The sequence below is a fragment of the Aedes albopictus genome, chromosome 1 (genome assembly GCF_035046485.1).
Source record: "Aedes albopictus strain Foshan chromosome 1, AalbF5, whole genome shotgun sequence".
NCBI classification, from domain to species: Eukaryota; Metazoa; Arthropoda; class Insecta; order Diptera; family Culicidae; genus Aedes; species Aedes albopictus.
This window is the reverse complement of record NC_085136.1, coordinates 178,538,370-178,560,719: the sequence shown is the minus strand read 5'-3', so window position 1 is coordinate 178,560,719 and position 22,350 is coordinate 178,538,370. Positions and strand designations below refer to the sequence as shown.

General features: G+C 39.0%; 1 protein-coding gene across 4 annotated transcripts in view; it reads right to left on the bottom strand.

Annotated features, from left to right (window-relative positions):
* Window positions 1-328: 328 nt before the first annotated feature.
* The window catches only part of LOC134285324 (glutathione hydrolase 5 proenzyme-like), a 441,742-nt gene continuing 419,720 nt past the window's right edge, over window positions 329-22,350 (bottom strand). For 3 of the 4 annotated variants that reach the window (XR_009996293.1, XR_009996292.1, XM_062845898.1), the window contains one exon: window positions 329-1,649. Coding sequence is in view for 1 of the 4 variants with exons in the window: in XM_062845898.1 (XP_062701882.1) it covers window positions 1,486-1,649 (164 nt within the window). In the remaining 3 variants the exon portion in view is untranslated. The remainder of the gene's footprint in view (window positions 1,650-22,350) is intronic. The other variant, XR_009996291.1, reaches the window with a different exon arrangement.

Below are 22,350 nucleotides of genomic sequence, written 5' to 3'. Positions count from 1 at the left end.
CACTGTTCTGAGCATTATAACGGTCATTAAACAGCTTTTCAGTGCTAAGTAGCTCTATATAAGCATTCCTAATGCTTATAGGCACTATAACCAGTAAGAACTAAATTAAGCCCTGTAAGCCTATATAAAGCCTACAAGCTGTAAAGAAGTTTGTCAGTGCTGTCACAGGGCTTGGAGCACATGACGTTTATATCAATCAAAATAGATTTCGACCAAAACAGACTCGAGTCGGTCATGATCAATACATTTTAAACATCCATGTCGGACGGGATTGACGAAACGGGATTATTTTTGTTGTTGGCATGTTTATCGAAATGGTGTTGTTAAATAAATAATAGAATTTGGTTATCTTGATTATTCCATTATTTTTTCAATAAAGACAAACTCCAGCTCGTTTCCCTCTTCTTGTGAAACGTTTCCCGACCATTTATATAAACATTGCTTCTCCTGCATCAATTCCTGCGTTCGTCACCACCAACCTTACCACTGAATCATCCTCATCAGTCATCCCATATCATTTTCAACCCTCGAAATGGCCAAACTATTTTGTTTTTCATGGTTTAAATACTAGTTTGATCACACCATTCCCATGGTGCATTGGTGGAGCAGATGAGAAAGGCAACGGATTTGGACTTGATCAGGAACTCGGAGGACAACAGCTAGAATCTGGATGAAGTAGCAAAAAAGCAACTTCAATAGAAGCGAAGGAAGTTAGAAAAGAACAGAAGATAAACAATTTTTTTTCTTTTTTCTTTGTCTCACTTTTGACAACTTTCGCTCCAGAGACTTGGTACGATATTTTAAAGTTGGCCTTATATCAGCCGAATAATTCTCCAAAAGTGGCTTTTGAGCAGCTCTATAAGAGGATATAGAACCAATTAGCTCTGTTAGCCAGGTTCTACATTCGACTATAGAGCCGACTTAATGCCATTTTTACGGCTTAATGGTTACTTGGGATGTGAAAATTTGGCGAAATTTTGAAGTTTCAGAATTAATTGCTAAGTGGATATTTTTTTCTGTCATACTCAATTTTTAAACAATTCTCCCAATCTTATCAGAAATCACTATATTCATCATAAAACAAATATTTATCAACACAGATTTACTAAAACCATTTAAAATGGATGTACTGCATTCATTGAAAGGTGTATTTCATCGTTTTTGCATGTAGTTTTCATTAGAAACTGTAACCACTATATGGTGGATCTTTTTTGTGCCGGTCACTGTAAACTGTTAATAATTGACCCATTATGTATACTTGTATGTGAGTAAACAAACTTTTTTACGTTTTATGTGAGAAGGCAAAGTGCGTTTAATTGACAAGTTGAGATATAAATTTGTGGAAAAAGGGTATTTTAACCCTCGAGCGATCGCGCTGTTGTGTTTTGAACAACACGCTCAAAAATCTTGCCTTTTGTACTCAGCATTAACGTGGTGCTGGCGGTGGTAGCCAACCGTGCGAGTTACGGAAGGTTAACCAACTACCTAAGCCACATAACAATCTACGATTCTGCGGAACGGAAAGTCAAACTGGATTCGAAGAGTCACCCTTATTGAGTCCGTCTTTGCCTTACCTGCATTATCGTTCTTTATGTAAATATTCATAATAAATCCTCCGCCTATCCCCATGGATTGCATGTTTGATAGACCTGAAATGAAAAAAAAAATACTTAAAAAAAGGAAATTCTAACACTTTTAACATTATTTTTGTTAACCCTTATGTGACCAGCATGGTATTCGGGTAGCTTCTTCGATTTCAAATCTCTATATTTAAATAGTTATTGAGACTAGGAAGTTGAAACTCTGTTAGATCTATGAACTCGTAAATATATGTTTATTATTTATTTATTTATTTGCATATTTAATTTCAACTGACCAAAATGGTCTTATTGAAATATTTAAAACTAATTACAAAGAACTTTCAAACATCAACATCAGCTTCCTACACAAACATTATTCTAACAAAAGAATACAAAATCAACTTGAGAATCAACATTTGCAAACGTATAGCACCAAAACATAGTTGTGAGTTGAACAGCATTATCAGTTACATAATGTACATTATGATTGTGGGGCCCAAACAGTAAATCGGTTTTCAAATTCTCGATATTTAAGTCCTACAGGCCAAGTTGCTGGATCCATAGCCAAGCGCTTTAGCTTTGAATCAAATACTGTTTTGAATGAAATAAAGTCTAAATCGGTGGTTCCCAAAGTAGGCGAAATCGCCCCCCAGGGGGCGAAAATTTGAGAAACCAAAATTGGGGGCGAAAATACTAAAAAGGGGGCGATTTTCCAAATGATTGAGAGATATCATTAAAACTTCCTGACATTTCAAGATTTTTTGTTTCTAGGATTATTGAAAAATGTCTGTTTCGAGATAGACTAAATGTTACAGATTTTTGATGTTTATGTGAATTTAATGGCAAAATTTCAAGAAAAAAATAATACTGCTGTACTAATTTCCGAGAGAATTCCCAGTGAATCTGGGAATCTCCTTAACAAGAAACTTCTATGGCGAAAATTAATGATTGATTTTTGTCCAAATTATGAAAGGAACAGGGCTTTTTTACTTGATACGAAAGTTTTGTTTTTAACTTACATGCGGTTTGTTTTTCATGGAAATTTCAATCATAAACATGAAGTTTAAAATGAATCTAAGAACACTTTGCGGATAAAATTTGTTACACATTGTTTGAAAATATTTCAGAGAGGCTTCCTGGAGGAACTCCAAACGTAGCTTATTTCTAGGAGCTATTTGGAAATTTTTCTTCAAATTCAGCGTTCAATTCCCTCGAAACCGAGTAATGACTGATGCACGTCTTCTCATTTGACAATAAACAGTTTACCAATTCATATGAACTAGCCAATTCGCGTTACTGGCTTTTTTAATTTTTAATTACTGAGCAAAGCTGTCTACATTGTGAAATACACCAATATATTCCGTAGTTGTATTTTTTGTAATAGTTATTTATGCAGCAAGTTGCAAAATGATTTTTTTGTAATTACGTTTCGAAAAGTCTCACTTTTCCATCAGAGAAAATGCCGTGAAAAGGCCTACTTTTCCACACTTGAACAACAGTGCCGAAAAGTACTACTTTTCGGCACTCTTAAGGGTGCCGAAAAGTAGTACTTTTCGGCACTGTTGTTTGTATGGCCAATTTGATTATTCTTTTACACTCTTTTGCACTACAAACTAAGTGTATTTGCCGGAAGTGTATTTCTTTTATGTTCAGGCTCATGCTGCAGCTCATTTTCGGTATTATTTCTTGTCGAATTTGAAGGCTAAGTGCCAGACCGAACTGGGCAGGAGCTGGAAAATTTGTGACAGTCATCTCGGTCTGTCCTGATCTACCGGCCTACTGAAACGCCTACTTGATGGATAATAGACTTAAACACGTGGAAGCCCGCCTGTCTGTTGTCCCAGAATGTGTTTGTGTAGCAAATGAAGGTGGTATTCGATGGGTGTTTTCGTAATTACAAAAAACTTTGTATGCAACTCGTTGCAAAACTCGATAAATGTACAACTCGTGCTGAAAAAATCATCATTTTGCAACTTGTTGCATAAATAACTATTTCAGCACGAGATGTACATTTATCCATTCCGGAAAATCTATCTAGCTACACATATATGATATCAGGAGGAATCTCGTGGAAGTATCCATACACACCCGCGCAGTTTTTTGTTCGATCAGGTAGGCTATGGTGAGGAAGGTGTCACCTTGAGTATCACAAATTTTCATGCTCCCGTCGTCGTCGTCGTCAATCAGCAACATGAGAAGGAGCAAAAGTAGCTTCAGCTGCTTCTTCTGCACCTGATCGGCAGTCCAAATCGGAACGTGAATAGTGATTTGAATTCGAACTGCTAATAATGTATGTGCTGGCAAAAGTACCAAAGAGTGCTAGTTTTCGGCACTTTTGTTTTAGTGGAGAATCGTTGCAACTGCGAGTGAAAAGTAGGGTAATAAGGGTCTGTGTCAATTGGCGAATTAAAATTAATTTTCACTTAAACTTGACAGTTCGATAATTATTTCCTTAGGAAAACTGTCAAGTTTAAGTGTTGAACTGTCAAATTTAAGTAAAAATTTATTTTAATTCGCCAATTGACACAGACCCTAAGCAACGTAATTGCAAAATAGTTATTTTTGTAATTGTTTTTCAATATCTGTTTACGCATATTTCATTCATTATTAACGGATTAGCAAGAATCTACTGTCGTCAAAGTGCATTCTGTATTGTAGTCATGGATTGCGATGTTTTTACTCACACTTTGTATTATATATTGCATTATTACTGTACAAAGGACTCAGAAACCATTATGCTCTAAATTGAATAGCCTTCTTCTTATACAACAAGCCTTAAATCATATATAAGATGTCCAGTAACTAGTTTGGGATCAGTATCAATCCATTAGTATCAGTATCGAAGGTCAAGAGTTCATACCAACCGTCCGTGCATCATTATTCCGTGAACTGTTACAGATTGTAACATACCATGAAGTGAAATTAAGCCAGTGTTTGAAGATTTAGTTTACATCTCGCATAATTCTGGCACTAAGAAACCCCATCGCCCTTATGTGCGCATACATAAAAATGGTCCTTCGAACCGGATGAAGGTGCCAGAAAATTGTGCCGTTATCGCCTTTCCTTGTGTCGAAAAAATGAAGAGTAATCCCGAAGATACAAAAAGCAAAAATGTTGGCTGCATCATCGCCATTCTGAAACCGTTTCGCAAGCTCAATTCAGTGACAGTGAAATAAACGCCAAAGGAAGATGGCCAAACTCAACCATGAACTCGGAGACATTGAACAATAAACTCTGTCTGAACAGTGAACTGTAAATAGTGAACACAATCCGCATTACTGTAAAAAGATTAACTCAAGCGCTGTGATTAGTGAGAATTTTCATACCGTACTGAGCGTTACATTACTGTCCGGTTGTTTTGACCAAATAAATCACAGAAGAAACCACTATGCACACCAAACAGTTTCTCTTTACCTTTGTTCGCGAGTGCGAATGCATCGGTCGTCGCGCGTTAGTAGTGGTAACGGACAAACTGCTCGAATTTCATCCTCACTACACTCAGAAATAAAAGTATACACGGAATTACTATTATTTATGCATTTTGTATCCGCATCTCTCTCACTCTCTTTCTGTTTTCATGCTATCTGCCGTTTAGCCTGGGTTGATGCGAAGTGATTTGTCAACCCAGACGAAGCAGCGGATAGCATGAAAACAGAAAGAGAGTGAGAGAGATGCGGATACAAACTGCATAAATAATAGTAATTCCGTGTATACTTTTATTTCTGAGTGTACATGTGTTGAGTGAGGGTCAGTGGGAAGTGGAAGACAGATCGGTTGACATTGTCATTCTGTAGTCGGTGTCGGTGTGAAAAGACGCTTTCGTTCGAAGTGCCGGTACGCATTCTTTTGTTCGAGTGAAAATCTAAAAACCCATCCGAAATGGCCGACGGATTTTTCTTGGAGAGAGTAACCCACACCATGGAGAAAATTAATGGTGTTGCTGATCTGATGGGAACCAGCGGAATGCTTCTGGACGACGAAATTATGTGGCTGCAGGCAAGCAAGGAAATCATCAAACGCTTGCGGGAGCAGCTGAAGGCTTCGTCGGATTTCTGTGATCTGTCGCTTTCCGATCAATCAAATGCGATGGCGACGGTCAACGGCGTGCTGATCACCCTGGTGCTGAAGATAAGCCGTCACGAGAAGATCATCCTAAAGAAAAACAAGTGCGAAGAGTTGTCCGAAAAGCAGTATCCAGTCATCAAGGTCACCGTAAAACAACCGGAAGAAAAAGCGGTCAACAAAATAGTGCCTCCAACATGTTACCTCTGCAACAATCGTCATTTTCTGTATTATTGCCGCGAGTTTCTGAAGATGCGCACAGGCAACCGCCTGGCTTTCATAAGAGATCACAGCTTATGTGAAAACTGCTTCAACTTTCGCCACCCAACCTCAAAGTGCCCGAAGCCGCCGAGGTGCCTTTATTGCAAGGTTAAACATCATTCGGAGCTGCACGCAGCATTCGTTCGTCATCGCTAAAATCAGTTTTCAGTTCTCATAAAATGTTACGCACTGAATGTGCACCTTTATTATCATTTCATTATATTTGAAGTATGCACATGAATTAAATTACGCTATACAGTAACTGTTTCGAGTTCTTCTTTGCTGCTCAATCCCTTTCGTCATTAATCACGTTGATTCGTCATCGACCATCAGTAATTGCCTTTTGCCGGACAATGGTTTTGTTATCAACCCCTCATCTGTGTCACCGCAACTGGAATCTCGTCTGTGCCAGTCGCACCGAAAATTATTGGAGCTGATTGGTGTGAATTCAACAAACCAACATTTCTCATGCGCTCTTCGTGCGATTTCGGAACGATTTATCCATTCGTCTCCATGCCATCCATCGAGTCGTCAAAGATGTCATCGCTTGAACCAGTTGGAATTGAACGCAGTCTGTTCGCCAACACTTTTCCTGTAATCCTGTGGTGGATCCAGCAACAATGTTTCGTCAGGTTCTCCCGGAGCACCCGCCCCGGGATACAGATAAGTATCTTCATTCCAATTCACGTTTCTGTTACTCGTCGTGAGCTAATACGTAACGACAATTACAGACATCCGTTTGGGACGTCAACGAGCTGGAACTGTAATCACAACTGTAAACTACACCAAATCATTGACAAGGGTGCACCGCTCCTGTCCATGTTATGTGCGGATAGTGGTCTCATCATCCATCCATCGAATCAGCGATACTCGGTCCTTTTATTAGAATAACCAGCCACAGAAATCCAATGTCGCGACTGTTCGTGTGACTAACATCTAGTTTGCCTCGCCCTTACAGCGTCAGTAGCGGTACTATAAGTGTCAAATAAATTTTGTTTACCAAAACAAAAGGTCCTCTACAAGATGGGCACTTAAAAATAATCAATTATTGCATCTAAGGTTATAAAATAATTAAATAGGAAAACTGAGTACAGCGCCATTGGCGTTCTAGTGTATTTCTATTGTCCTTTTCGAATCGTCGTAATGAACCATCGAACGTCACACGTGGTCTACGTAGGCGTTCATCAAGAGCACAGGTTGCTCAGTCAGAGAGCCAGATGCCAACCAGTATAACCTCATGAAACTGGCGAAAAAATATCAAGAAAGTTTGCCAACTGTGTCTACAATGTTCCTTCACAGTCACCTACCAAGGTCAACGTCCATATGCGAAATCGATTCCCATTGATCGAACAGTCACCTTGCCAACGGTTAAAGGTTCCGTTGGTACCTCATGAGCAGCCTGCCAGCAGTCCAGCAATCGGAATTGCTGGGGCATGAGGAAGAGTAACACGAAAGGTATGATGCTCCGTCATTAGTCCACTCGGCTAGAGTGGAAGAAGCACATTGCAATGCACCGCGGATGTGTTTCAGTTCGCTTACACCTAGTAAGCACACCATGTCCTGGGCGCTCACAGGAATGGTTTTGTCATCGTTTTCTCGGTAAGAGAAACGGCTTCACGCTCGTGAAGTAGTTGGTTCAGTTAGTACCTCAACGGAGGTCGAGTCAAGCTAGCTGGGCTTCCAGTGGAGCGCATCAATAGCATCATACCAATCAGTTGCAACTGTATACCCGTCCAAGCCAAAGAAGTTTCCCGTTATCTTCAACAACCAGTCAGTTAAAAGTGGATCTATTCGTTCTTCAGTCAAATTCAGTGTGTGACTCCGACATACACTGGAAGTTACCATCAACCATCACCATCCAAGTCAATCGTCTGTGGCTGCAGTTTATCGTCATCGGTCCAATCGCATCGGTTGGAACAGCTCAGATGGTAGCAGTACAAACATGGATCATGTGGAAGGAACTACAGTAGGACAGTAGCCAAGCAGAGTCAACCGTACATTATCAAACCTTCTGGAAATTCATACGACATCCGAGGATCAGCAAGCAGCAGTAACCTATTGGTGATATGATTACAGCCAATTGATTAGGTAACCAATATTCATTTTCGATTAGCAGTAGTTGAATAAGCGAACAGTGATACATTTAGTTAAAACTATAATTTGTACTTTTGAAAGTCCCCGTCCTTTCAAGGAGGGCGGTATGTTTACGCATATTTCATTCATTATTAACGGATTAGCAAGAATCTACTGTCGTCAAAGTGCATTCTGTATTGTAGTCATGGATTGCGATGTTTTTACTCACACTTTGTATTATATATTGCATTATTACTGTACAAAGGACTCAGAAACCATTATGCTCTAAATTGAATAGCCTTCTTCTTATACAACAAGCCTTAAATCATATATAAGATGTCCAGTAACTAGTTTGGGATCAGTATCAATCCATTAGTATCAGTATCGAAGGTCAAGAGTTCATACCAACCGTCCGTGCATCTTTATTCCGTGAACTGTTACAGATTGTAACATACCATGAAGTGAAATTAAGCCAATAAATCAGTTAGTTATTAGTTGCATAATTCTGGCACTAAGAAACCCCATCGCCCTTATGTGCGCATACATAAAAATGTTGCTCCAGTCGAGTTACCCTTCATCTGCACTGTTATGTTAACGCCAGTTTTGGACAAATTATCATGTGGTTTGGTCCTACAGTCCATGCGTGCAGGAATTATTAGATTTTAATGGAATATGGGTTCTAATAGGATGTACCAAGCAGAACTTTCAAAGAATACGGCCTTTATATAGAACTTCGGGACATTTCGGGTTTCCCGCCAAATAGTATTACTCTACAGACTATAAAAGCCCATCAGACACTGAATTGAACACCATTAGTGTAGAAAACATTGTAATACTTGACCAAAAGATTTGACCAGAAGATAAGTGTACCTAGATCTGTATAAGTAATAAACTGACCAACCTCAATAAAGTTGTATCCGTTGTTAAAGCGTAGAACTGTCGTAGAACCGTAATCAGTGATTGTCCCGCAATGACCACCATAGCACCGGCCCCAGACAGACGCAGGAATGTGCGATAACGATATTTTTGTTAACCCTTATGTGACCAGCATGGTATTCGGGTAGCTTCTTCGATTTCAAATCTCTATATTTAAATAGTTATTGAGACTAGGAAGTTGAAACTCTGTTAGATCTATGAACTCGTGAATATATGTTTATTATTTATTTATTTATTTATTTGCATATTTAATTTCAACTGACCAAAATGGTCTTATTGAAATATTTAAAACTAATTACAAAGAACTTTCAAACATCAACATCAGCTTCCTACACAAACATTATTCTAACAAAAGAATACAAAATCAACTTGAGAATCAACATTTGCAAACGTATAGCACCAAAACATAGTTGTGAGTTGAACAGCATTATCAGTTACATAATGTACATTATGATTGTGGGGCCCAAACAGTAAATCGGTTTTCAAATTCTCGATATTTAAGTCCTACAGGCCAAGTTGCTGGATCCATAGCCAAGCGCTTTAGCTTTGAATCAAATACTGTTTTGAATGAAATAAAGTCTAAATCGGTGGTTCCCAAAGTAGGCGAAATCGCCCCCCAGGGGGCGAAAATTTGAGAAACCAAAATTGGGGGCGAAAATACTAAAAAGGGGGCGATTTTCCAAATGATTGAGAGATATCATTAAAACTTCCTGACATTTCAAGATTTTTTGTTTCTAGGATTATTGAAAAATGTCTGTTTCGAGATAGACTAAATGTTACAGATTTTTGATGTTTATGTGAATTTAATGGCAAAATTTCAAGAAAAAAATAATACTGCTGTACTAATTTCCGAGAGAATTCCCAGTGATTCTGGGAATCTCCTTAACAAGAAACTTCTATGGCGAAAATTAATGATTGATTTTTGTCCAAATTATGAAAGGAACAGGGCTTTTTTACTTGATACGAAAGTTTTGTTTTTAACTTACATGCGGTTTGTTTTTCATGGAAATTTCAATCATAAACATGAAGTTTATAATGAATCTAAGAACACTTTTCGGATGAAATTTGTTACACATTGTTTGAAAATATTTCAGAGAGGCTTCCTGGAGGAACTCCAAACGTAGCTTATTTCTAGGAGCTATTTGGAAATTTTTCTTCAAATTCAGCGTTCAATTCCCTCGAAACCGAGTAATGACTGATGCACGTCTTCTCATTTGACAATAAACAGTTTACCAATTCATATGAACTAGCCAATTCGCGTTACTGGCTTTTTTAATTTTTAATTACTGAGCAAAGCTGTCTACATTGTGAAATACACCAATATATTCCGTAGTTGTATTTTTTGTAATAGTTATTTATGCAGCAAGTTGCAAAATGATTTTTTTGTAATTACGTTTCGAAAAGTCTCACTTTTCCATCAGAGAAAATGCCGTGAAAAGGCCTACTTTTCCACACTTGAACAACAGTGCCGAAAAGTACTACTTTTCGGCACTCTTAAGGGTGCCGAAAAGTAGTACTTTTCGGCACTGTTGTTTGTATGGCGAATTTGATTATTCTTTTACACTCTTTTGCACTACAAACTAAGTGCATTTGCCGGAAGTGTATTTCTTTTATGTTCAGGCTCATGCTGCAGCTCATTTTCGGTATTATTTCTTGTCGAATTTGAAGGCTAAGTGCCAGACCGAACTGGGCAGGAGCTGGAAAATTTGTGACAGTCATCTCGGTCTGTCCTGATCTACCGGCCTACTGAAACGCCTACTTGATGGATAATAGACTTAAACACGTGGAAGCCCGCCTGTCTGTTGTCCCAGAATGTGTTTGTGTAGCAAATGAAGGTGGTATTCGATGGGTGTTTTCGTAATTACAAAAAACTTTGTATGCAACTCGTTGCAAAACTCGATTTTTTCAGCACTCGTTGTATTTATCCAACTCGGCAAGCCTCGTTGGATAAATGTACAACTCGTGCTGAAAAAATCATCATTTTGCAACTTGTTGCATAAATAACTATTTTGTAATTACGTTTCGAAAAGTCTCACTTTTCCATCAGAGAAAATGCCGTGAAAAGGCCTACTTTTCCACACTTGAACAACAGTGCCGAAAAGTACTACTTTTCGGCACTCTTAAGGGTGCCGAAAAGTAGTACTTTTCGGCACTGTTGTTTGTATGGCCAATTTGATTATTCTTTTACACTCTTTTGCACTACAAACTAAGTGTATTTGCCGGAAGTGTATTTCTTTTATGTTCAGGCTAATGCTGCAGCTCATTTTCGGTATTATTTCTTGTCGAATTTGAAGGCTAAGTGCCAGACCGAACTGGGCAGGAGCTGGAAAATTTGTGACAGTCATCTCGGTCTGTCCTGATCTACCGGCCTACTGAAACGCCTACTTGATGGATAATAGACTTAAACACGTGGAAGCCCGCCTGTCTGTTGTCCCAGAATGTGTTTGTGTAGCAAATGAAGGTGGTATTCGATGGGTGTTTTCGTAATTACAAAAAACTTTGTATGCAACTCGTTGCAAAACTCGATTTTTTCAGCACTCGTTGTATTTATCCAACTCGGCAAGCCTCGTTGGATAAATGTACAACTCGTGCTGAAAAAATCATCATTTTGCAACTTGTTGCATAAATAACTATTTCAGCACGAGATGTACATTTATCCATTCCGGAAAATCTATCTAGCTACACATATATGATATCAGGAGGAATCTCGTGGAAGTATCCATACACACCCGCGCAGTTTTTTGTTCGATCAGGTAGGCTATGGTGAGGAAGGTGTCACCTTGAGTATCACAAATTTTCATGCTCCCGTCGTCGTCGTCGTCAATCAGCAACATGAGAAGGAGCAAAAGTAGCTTCAGCTGCTTCTTCTGCACCTGATCAGCAGTCCAAATCGGAACGTGAATAGTGATTTGAATTCGAACTGCTAATAATTGGATGTAGGAGCAGCAGCTGTATCTACGGAAAACGCGGTAGTGAGCAAAATGTATGTGCTGGCAAAAGTACCAAAGAGTGCTAGTTTTCGGCACTTTTGTTTTAGTGGAGAATCGTTGCAACTGCGAGTGAAAAGTAGGGTAATAAGGGTCCGTGTCAATTGGCGAATTAAAATTAATTTTCACTTAAACTTGACAGTTCGATAATTATTTCCTTAGGAAAACTGTCAAGTTTAAGTGTTGAACTGTCAAATTTAAGTAAAAATTTATTTTAATTCGCCAATTGACACATACCCTAAGCAACGTAATTGCAAAATAGTTATTTATGCAACAAGTTGCAAAATGATGATTTTTTCAGCACGAGTTGTACATTTATCCAACGAGGCTTGCCGAGTTGGATAAATACAACGAGTGCTGAAAAAATCGAGTTTTGCAACGAGTTGCATACAAAGTTTTTTGTAATTACGAAAACACCCATCGAATACCACCTTCATTTGCTACACAAACACATTCTGGGACAACAGACAGGCGGGCTTCCACGTGTTTAAGTCTATTATCCATCAAGTAGGCGTTTCAGTAGGCCGGTAGATCAGGACAGACCGAGATGACTGTCACAAATTTTCCAGCTCCTGCCCAGTTCGGTCTGGCACTTAGCCTTCAAATTCGACAAGAAATAATACCGAAAATGAGCTGCAGCATGAGCCTGAACATAAAAGAAATACACTTCCGGCAAATACACTTAGTTTGTAGTGCAAAAGAGTGTAAAAGAATAATCAAATTGGCCATACAAACAACAGTGCCGAAAAGTACTACTTTTCGGCACCCTTAAGAGTGCCGAAAAGTAGTACTTTTCGGCACTGTTGTTCAAGTGTGGAAAAGTAGGCCTTTTCACGGCATTTTCTCTGATGGAAAAGTGAGACTTTTCGAAACGTAATTACAAAAAAGATATTTTTGTAATTGTTTTTCAATATCTTATTTGAGTACTTGTTATGACCAAACATCTCGGGTGTTGAAGAACACTGGTATAACATCTGGTTGAGGATAACGAGTGGACGTAAATGTTCACAGTCCGATCTTTTTTGCTCAATTTTGTTCAAGAATACCCAAGTAACCATTAAGCCGTAAAAATGGCAATAAGTCGGCTCTATAGGCGAATGTAGAACCTGGCTAACAGAGCTAATTGGTTCTATATCCTCTTATAGAGCTGCTCAAAAGCCACTTTTGACGAATACTGATATACGGCCAACTTTAAAATATCGTACCAAGTCTCTGGAGCGAAAATTGTCAAAAGTGAGACAAAGAAAAAAGAAAAAAAAATGTTTATCTTCTGTTCTTTTCTAACTTCCTTCGCTTCCATTCAAGTTGCTTTTTTGTTACTTCATCCAGATTCTAGCTGTTGTCCTTCGAGTTCCTGATCAAGTCCAAGTCCGTTGCCTTTCTTATCTGCTCCACCAATGCACCATGGGAATGGTGTGATCAAACTAGTATTTATACCATGAAAAACAAAATAGTTTGGTCGTTTCGAGGGTTGAAAATGATATGGGGTGAGGATGATTCAGTGGTAAAGTTGGTGGTGACAAACGCAGGAATTGATGCAGGAGAAGCAATGTTTATATGAATGGTCAGGAAACGTTTCACAAGAAGAGGGAAACGAGCTGGAGTTTGTCTTGATTGAAAAAAATGGAGTAATCAAGATAACCAAATTCCATTATCTATTTAACAACACCATTCCGATAAACATGCCAACAACAAAAATAATCCCGTTTCGTCAATCCCGTCCGACATGGATGTTTAAAATGTATTGATCATGACCGACTCGAGTCTGTTTTGGTCGAAATCTATTTTGATTGATATAAACGTCATGTGCTCCAAGCCCTGTGACAGCACTGACAAACTTCTTTACAGCTTGTAGGCTTTATATAGGATTACAGGGCTTAATTTAGTTCTTACTGGTTATAGTGCCTATAAGCATAAGGAATTCTTATATAGAGCTACTTAGTACTGAATAGCTGTTTAATGGCCGTTATAATGCTCAGAACAGTGCGTAGTGGTTACCTGGGTATGCTATCAAAAAGTATTGGTTTTAAACGCAATAATGAAGTTTTTTTAATGCAATCAGTGCGTTTGCAAAAAAAAAACTCAACTGAAATGAGAGTTAATCTTATATAGATACACTAAAAACCAGGTTTTCTACAATAGTGCTACATAGTGAGCTTTCAAAGGCTTCCACTAAGTAAATTTTCAGGAAAAAATAAATTTCACTTAGGGAAGAAAATGTTTTTCTCAAGCTACAAGGGGGCGATGCATCTTAAAAGTTTGGGAAATACTGGTATAAATCATCAATTGAGCATCCCTTGGGCAGTGATTTTCTGTTCTTCACAGTTCTCTGGTCGTTGATATCCAGACATTCACATACAAGTTGTTTTACGTCTTTTTCTGTAGCGTGGCAATTAACATTGGTGAGGAACAGAGGAAATTTGTCGTTGAGTTGACTACTGTGGTTTGTGATCTCGCTTGTATCCCTAATGTAATTGACTTTTGTTCCATCCAATAGAATAGAGCTCGCGATCGAAGGTGATTGTACGGCAGTTAAGTGCAGCTTCTCACAGAAAGGCTTCTGATGATGAGGTACAACCCAGGTAACCACTAAGCACTGTTCTGAGCATTATAACAGCCATTAAACAGCTTTTCAGTGCTTAATAGTTCTATATAAGCATTCCTAATGCTTATGGGCACTGTAACCAGTAAGAACTAATATAAGCCCTGTAAGCCTATATAAAGCCTACAAGCTGTAAAGAAGTTTGTCAGTGCTGTCACAGGGCTTGGAGCACATGACGATTAGGGTTGCGAGCGAACGTGTTTACGCAGCTCATGACGTTTTTTTCACCGAAAAAAAATCCGGTAGTGTTTTGAAACCGAGTTCAAAAATCCTGTTATTGGCCTGAGGGAAACCATAAATTACTCAAGATGCGGAATAAATAGCGTTCGTAAGAACGTGAAAGTTTTTGCTCCGTTCCTGACGAGCAGAAATGGAAAATTGCTGTCCGACGACTCGATGACACTTTCTGAGGGAAAGGACGCAACCACAAGCGGACCCACTGTAATTAATGGATTGGAGAAGGGATGGTAAGACGCAATCCATCGCAAGATCGGCCATCGAAACAGTAAGTAGATAGTATGTACAGGATGTAAGATATGAGTCCTGTTCAACGACGTAGGTGAACCTGTTCGGGGTTTGCTGCATCCTGCTCTTACTCATTTCTCATCAAATGGGTGAGAGCAGGATGTAGCAGCCTCGAGTAGGTTCAGCCTGCATCGTTGAACAAGACTATGATTTTGAACTCGTAAGGCGTGAAGTGCATTGACTTGAGGTAAATAATTTGGTGCTCCGTAGTAGTACTATTTCACAAATCAACAAGCTACAGAGTCCTTTGGTAAGAGCTGTGAACTTATATATTTATTGGTGTATACGAGCAAAGGTAAGTCATTATTAAAGCACCAAATATTGTTGTAAATGAACATTTCATTATGTATTTCTTTGACACCTATGGGGGCGCCGGTGAGTCGCTGGCCTTTCATAAAGTAGGTGTCATATCATCACATCCTTTCCTTTCCTCGTAACGGAGAAGATGGGCGTGGCCGGCAATGGAAGTTTTCATGTCTTTTTTACTTTAACCTCTGATTGGATAGCTGTTTCTTCCTAAATAGCATTCCATAAGCAATTAGAATAGGAGTATTAAAGTTTTAACATGACAACTTTCAGTATGCAATCTACGAATTACTCCGTTACAACGCAACGCGCAACGCAACGCTGTCACAGGGCTTGGAGCACATGACGATTATATCAATCAAAATAGATTTCGACCAAAACAGACTCGAGTCGGTCAAGATCAATACATTTTAAACATCCATGTCGGACGGGTTTGGCGGAACGGGATTATTTTTGTTGTTGGAATGTTTATCGGAATGGTGTTGTTGAATAGATAATGGAATCTGGTAATCTTGATGTTTAACCATGTTTTAATCTTGATATGTTTTCAATCGAGACAAACTCCAGCTCGTTTCCCTCTTCTTCTGAAACGTTTACCGACCATTTATTAAACATTGCTTCTCCTGCATCAATTCCTGCGTTTGTCACCACCAAGCTTACCACTGAATCATCCTCATCCCTTATCCTTTTCAACCTTCGAAATGTCCAAACTATTTTGTTTTTCATGGTTTAAATACTAGTTTGATCACACCATTCCCATGGTGCATTGGTGGAGCAGATGAGAAAGACAACGGACTTGGACTTGATCAGGAACCCAGAGGACAACAGCTAGAATCTGGATGACGTAGCAAAAAAGCAACTTGAATGGAAGCGAAGGAAGTTAGAAAAGAACAGGAGATAAACAAAATATTTTTTTTTTCTTTTTTCTTTGTCTCACTTTTGACAACTTTCGCTCCAGAGACTTGGTACGATATTTTAAAGTTGGCCGTATATCAGCCGAATAATTCGTCAAAAGTGGCTTTTGAGCAGCTCTATAAGAGAATATAGAACCAATTAGCTCTGTTAGCCCGGTTCTAACACCGCTAGCCATCATGGTTTCCCATAGCGAAAATCATCATGACTACAGGCCGCAAGCCCTGGCAAAGTGTGGAACGTTTTGATGGCTGTGATCCCTGACCATCATGTAATCAAAATCCCAGGGATACTCAAGTGACCATACTGTTGGGTTGTGGGGGTTGCGTGTGTGGGGTGCATATATTGACAAGCATTGCTATGGATCGTTAGGGCTGAGTAGAAGCGGGGAATGGATCTACGATTGCTGAATTGCGATTATACCTACTGGTATAGTCGTGGTTTAACAGTGGTGGCGCCGCTTTTCGCTTGTGTTCGGCCTAGGTGGTTTGTTTAGGCGGTGCGGTTAGGTCTGTATGTACTTCGTACGTGCAGTGCGTACGGCTTCAGCATTGTGGTTACTTGGGTAGTGTAGGATGATTGGGTTTGGTACTGAGGAGGTCGTCATTGATTCTGCCGACACCATTGAGTGCTCATTGTTGGCGGTTGTGTTGGTGACGATTTCTTCAGCTTTATAATCTCATTTATACCACGCACAAACTTTGGGAAGAGGGACTGCTTTGTAATGCAAGAGAGGGATTTAAACTCTGCGTTACGGGTTGGGTGAGGTCATGCAGATAGAAGCAACCCAGGTGTAGCGATCAGAGTGAAACACGTATTAACTGTTCAACGGTTTATTACAGTATGACTCTGTTATTCCTACTGTCTGTCACTACTCAAATGTCAGTGCCTACTGTGATGATAATTGTTGAATGTATTAGTGTATTATTGTGAGATGTTCAATGACTTATGATAATTACTACATTTCGGTCATCCTGACCCAGCGATGTCCTCATCGAAATCATCATCACCCGTTAAACTACTAGAAGATAGCCATTTTCGCATGTTTCCAGGCGAACAAATTGAACTGTATGGAAGGCATGAGACTTGAAATCCGTCTATGTCGGTAACTAAATAACGATCGTTTGGTAAAATTTTCTTGATTTTATAAGGTCCTTTAAATTTACTGGACAGTTTATGATTATCAACTGATTTTATTACCACAAAATCACCCTCTTTATAGTCTTGCACACCTTTTCGTTTTTTATCAACATTGCGTTTATTGTAAATTTGAAGCTTATCAATGTTTTCTTTTGCAACTTTTCTAATTTCTTCAATATTTGGAGATTCAGTGACTAACTGATTGCTTTTAACAAGAGTTTCCAAATTATGCTCAACTCTATTACAATGATTTTGAAGTTTGCCAAATAACAGTACACTAGGATAATTTTTTATCGATCTATTAAAAGTGTTGTTATAAATAAATTCAATATTTGGTAACAATTCATCCCATTTTTTATTAGAATCATTCAAAAGTTTAGCCAACATTGGCGTAAGAGTTCTGTTAACCCTTTCTGCTTGCCCATTTGCCTCTGGAGTGTATGCAGCTGTCTTTATATGTTCAATTAAACGATCTGAGCAATACTTCTTAAATTTATCAGAGGTGAAACAACTTCCTCTATCCGAAACTATTCGTGTTGGTTTGCTGTAGTGAGTTATATATATATTTAAATTTTTCAAAACTTCATTCGTATTTGTAGATTTAGTTGGATAAAATTTGACAAATTTTGTAAAACCATCAATAACAACCAAAATGAATTTAAAACCTTTTGACGATCGTAATTGTATTGGGCCATAATGATCAATATGTAAAGTATGAAAAGGAGTTTCACCTTTATCAATATTTTTTAAGAATCCTTCTTTTTTAGAGTCAGACGGGCTATAAAATATGCAACTTAAACAATTTTTTATATACTTTTTAACCATTTTTCTCATATTAGAAAACCAGTAAAACTTTTTTATTTCTGTAATAGTTTTTTCGATTCCTATATGCCCTAGATTGTCATGGCAAATTTTAATTATATTATCCAACATTGTTTTTGGGATCACTAATAACAATTTATTGTTGTCTTTTCTGAATAAAATTCCGTTTTTCAGCTCGAAATTAGGAAATGTGTGTGTTTCCAAATGTGTTTTAATATTTCTTAACTTTTCATCCTGTTCTTGAGCTAAAATGACGTTTCTTTCTACTTCTTCAGTGTTCAATAAGTTAATCGTTTCAACCGTACTTGTATCTTTACTCCCATCAGTGACTGGAGGTAAATTTCCGTCACTCATAGCTAATCTACTTAAGGCATCAACATGGCGCATTTTCATTCCATCTCTAAACTCCAAAGTATAATTGTAATTTTCTAAAAATAAAGCCCAACGACTTATTTTTGGATTAATTTCTTTTTTCGCTAAGGTTTGAGCCAAAGCATTGCAGTCAGTGAAAACTTTGAATTTCAATCCTGATAAATACACATGAAAGCGCTTTATTGCATGCACTACTGCAAGTGTCTCCAACTCGAAGCTATGCAGTTTTGCCTCAAACTCATCAGTTTTCTTGCTGAAAAAGCTAACAGGATGAAGTTTTCCATTGTTTTGCTTTTGCAATAATATGGCCCCAAATCCAAAAGAACTTGCATCACAATGCAGTTGTGTTTCAGCTTTTGAGTCATATAATGCTAAAATAGGAGCCGAAACAAGTTTATCTCTAAGTTGAAGAAACGAATTCATTTCAAAATCACCAAATGAAAAAACCGAATCTTTTTTCAATAGATTGTAAAGTGGTCTTGCTATTTGATCGATACTTGACCATTGGTGGAAACTGGCGGAACCTTCGGCTGAAGGTGGCCTCGATGAGTGGCCTTGATGGATGGCCGATGAAATCGTCTCAATCGGCTGATTGAGACGGACACACTGCTACGTTTGCAGTTTGGCGGAATAATCTCGAACCTTTCGAAATATTGTATCCTTGCGAAACTTCAGGCCGATTGCTCTAATGGTTTGAGAGCGTAAGGTTACTGAAGTGGCTCAGATAAAATATTGTCGAAGAGGTGAAGTGAAACTTCTGAGATGAAAATTCAAAACCTAAGAGCTGGTTACTTGCATTAGAAGTCCTGGCTTTCTTAGAGGATTGAAATCCACCTTGGTAGAGGAGTCACTTCCCGAGGATGAGTTCTTTCACAGTGAAACACACTATTTCGACTGACAAAAGATCATGTATTTCGTTGGTTCAAGTAGTGCTTATATACTAATTCTAAACCTAAAGGAATCACACATCGACACCTTATCATGCTTTCTTTCTGAATCACGCGATCAGCCTACGACTGCGTGGTGCAGTAGGGTCCTAACCTTATCAGTTGTTAGGTTGCGTATTCTCTTTTGGTTCGTTTATACAGGGCGACAGTCTACTGTGATGATTCATTGATTAAACTTGATAAGCTATTAGTGCATGGAAAGAGGCAGATAATTACGTCTATTTAATGTGTCGAAATCTATGATTTATGTAGAAATGCTAACTCTTCGCAATGGTTGCGAACATTCACCCCCCGCGCTTAAATCTAAAGCGTTATTGGATTGTGGGACATTAGACTCAAAGGGAAGTGGGGCCAACTTGGATACTGGTCGGCGATACAGACCAGCGGCAGTCTGGACATCAGCAACACGAATAGTGCAGTCAGCACCTGGATACACTGTCACAATTTTGCCTAATTTCCACGACTGGGGCGGCGTATTTTCTTCCTTTAACAAAACTACAACTCCTGGAGTAATGTTTTTTGAATGTTTGATCCATTTTTGACGAGTTTGCAATGTGTTCAAATATTCATTTGACCAGCGTTTCCAAAAGTGGTCCCGTAATTTCTGTAGATGTTGCCAACGGGTCAACCGATTTTCTGGGACATCTTCCAAGGTAGGTTCAGGAATAGCAGTTAATTGACGACCTATGAGGAAATGCGCTGGTGTAATCACCTCGAGTTCAGTAGGATCAGTGGAGTGGGAAAAGAGAGGGCGTGAATTGAGGATAGCCTCAATCTGGGTCAACACAGTGTAGTATTCTTCGAATGTTAGGGAAGCATTGCGTAATATTTTCTTCAAGTGTGTTTTTGTGCTCTTCACTCCGGCTTCCCATAGTCCACCAAAGTTTGGAGCGCGAGGTGGAATGAATCTCCATATTATCTCCCGTGGTTGACAGAAATCATTCAACTTTCCTTGCATTTGATCCTTTTGAAACAACAGATATAAATCGTGTAGTTCAGTTCTAGCACCGGCGAAATTAGTTCCATTGTCTGAATGTATTTCTTCGACAAGACCGCGTCGGGCCACAACTCGATGGAGTGCTGCTATGAATGCTGCTGCAGTCAGATCCGATACGACTTCGAAATGTATTGCCTTTGTAGACAAACAGATGAATAGCGAGATATAGGCCTTGACCGGTACTGATTTTCTTCCTCCTCGACGAATAAAAATCGGCCCTGCAAAATCAACTCCTGTTCTGGAAAATGGAGCGGAAGGAACCACTCTGGCTTCGGGCAAGTTACCCATTGGTGGTTGAAGCAGTTTTGGGTTGGATCGGAAACAAATAATACAGGATCTCGTTACCTTACGTACTGTGTTTCTGGCGTTGAGGAGCCAAAACCGTTGTCTAATGAGGGATATTAAGCCGGACGGACCAACGTGTAAATTCTCCTCATGTAATGCTCTCACAAGGGACTCCGTTATAGGATTTTTGTTTGGAAGAATTAGTTGGTGTTTAGCATTGTATGATAATCGTGAATTTTGCAACCGACCTCCAACACGCAGAAGATCGTTATCTATGATGGGACAAAGGTTTGCAAGTCGACGAGTAGGTTGACCAGATTTCAGGGAATGGATATCTTCAAATAGTTCGGTTTGTTGGATATATCTGACGATGACTTCCAATGATTGTCTCATCTCAGGAATGGTGAGAAATTTTGAAATATTTCTTAGGGACCTAGGCAATTTAGTGTTCCTTATAAATCGCAAAATATATCCGACAATTCTTTGGAGTCGTCGGAAGGAACTAAATTTGGTCATAAATGGAAGAGTCTCGAGTCGAACGACAGGCGTAACAATCACAGTGGGCTTCCATTCTGGTAACTCGCAATCTGGAATAGGTTCAGGTTCTTCATTCTGGATCACATGGTTGCGGAGGAATGATGGTCCATTCCACCACAAATAGTTCACGGCAAGCTGTTGTGGTAGTTGGCCGCGGGATACCACATCAGCTGGATTCTCATCTGTTCGTACATACCTCCATTGGGCGTTTTGTGTCTGATTGTTAATCTCCATGATACGGTTGCGAACGAATAATTCTAGTTGAATGGGAGACTTTCTTAGCCACCCAAGGAAGATTTGGCTATCAGAATAATATGTGATTTGGTTGAAATTCATCTTGAGGGCAGGAACAACCTTTGAGGCTAATCGAGATAGCAATAGCGCAGCACAGAGCTCCATTCTTGGCATGGTTAGACCATTTATTGGCGCTATTTTGGATTTACTGCATATCAACGTAGTTTTCACGATTTGATTTGATACTGCACGAATATAAATACACGCACCGTATGCCAGGTTGGACGCGTTGGCGAACCCATGAATTTCGTAATGAATAGCTGCATGTAGTGCCATATATCTTGGAATTCTGATTTGTTGGATTTGATGAAGTGAGTCACGAAATATTTGCCATTCCGTAAGTAAATCACCTTCAAGTATATCGTCCCAATCTAACTTGCTTAACCATACCTGCTGCATTATAGCCTTGGCGTTCACTATTACGGGAGACACCAAACCAAGGGGATCGAAAAGCCTTGCAATTTCGGAAAGAACACGACGTTTGGTCGGAGGTTCTTGGTTTGATGAAAAACAATCAGGAACAAAGAGGAAAATGTCCTTTTTTGGATCCCATAGTAATCCTAGCGTTTTTATGGATTCGTTTATATCAGCATCTTCAAAGGTAAGGAATTTTTCTCTTTCCCCTTCTGGAACTGTTTCAATGATGGCTTCGTCGTTAGCACACCATTTGTGTATGGGAAAACCTCCGGAATGCAAAAGATGGGTCAGCTCC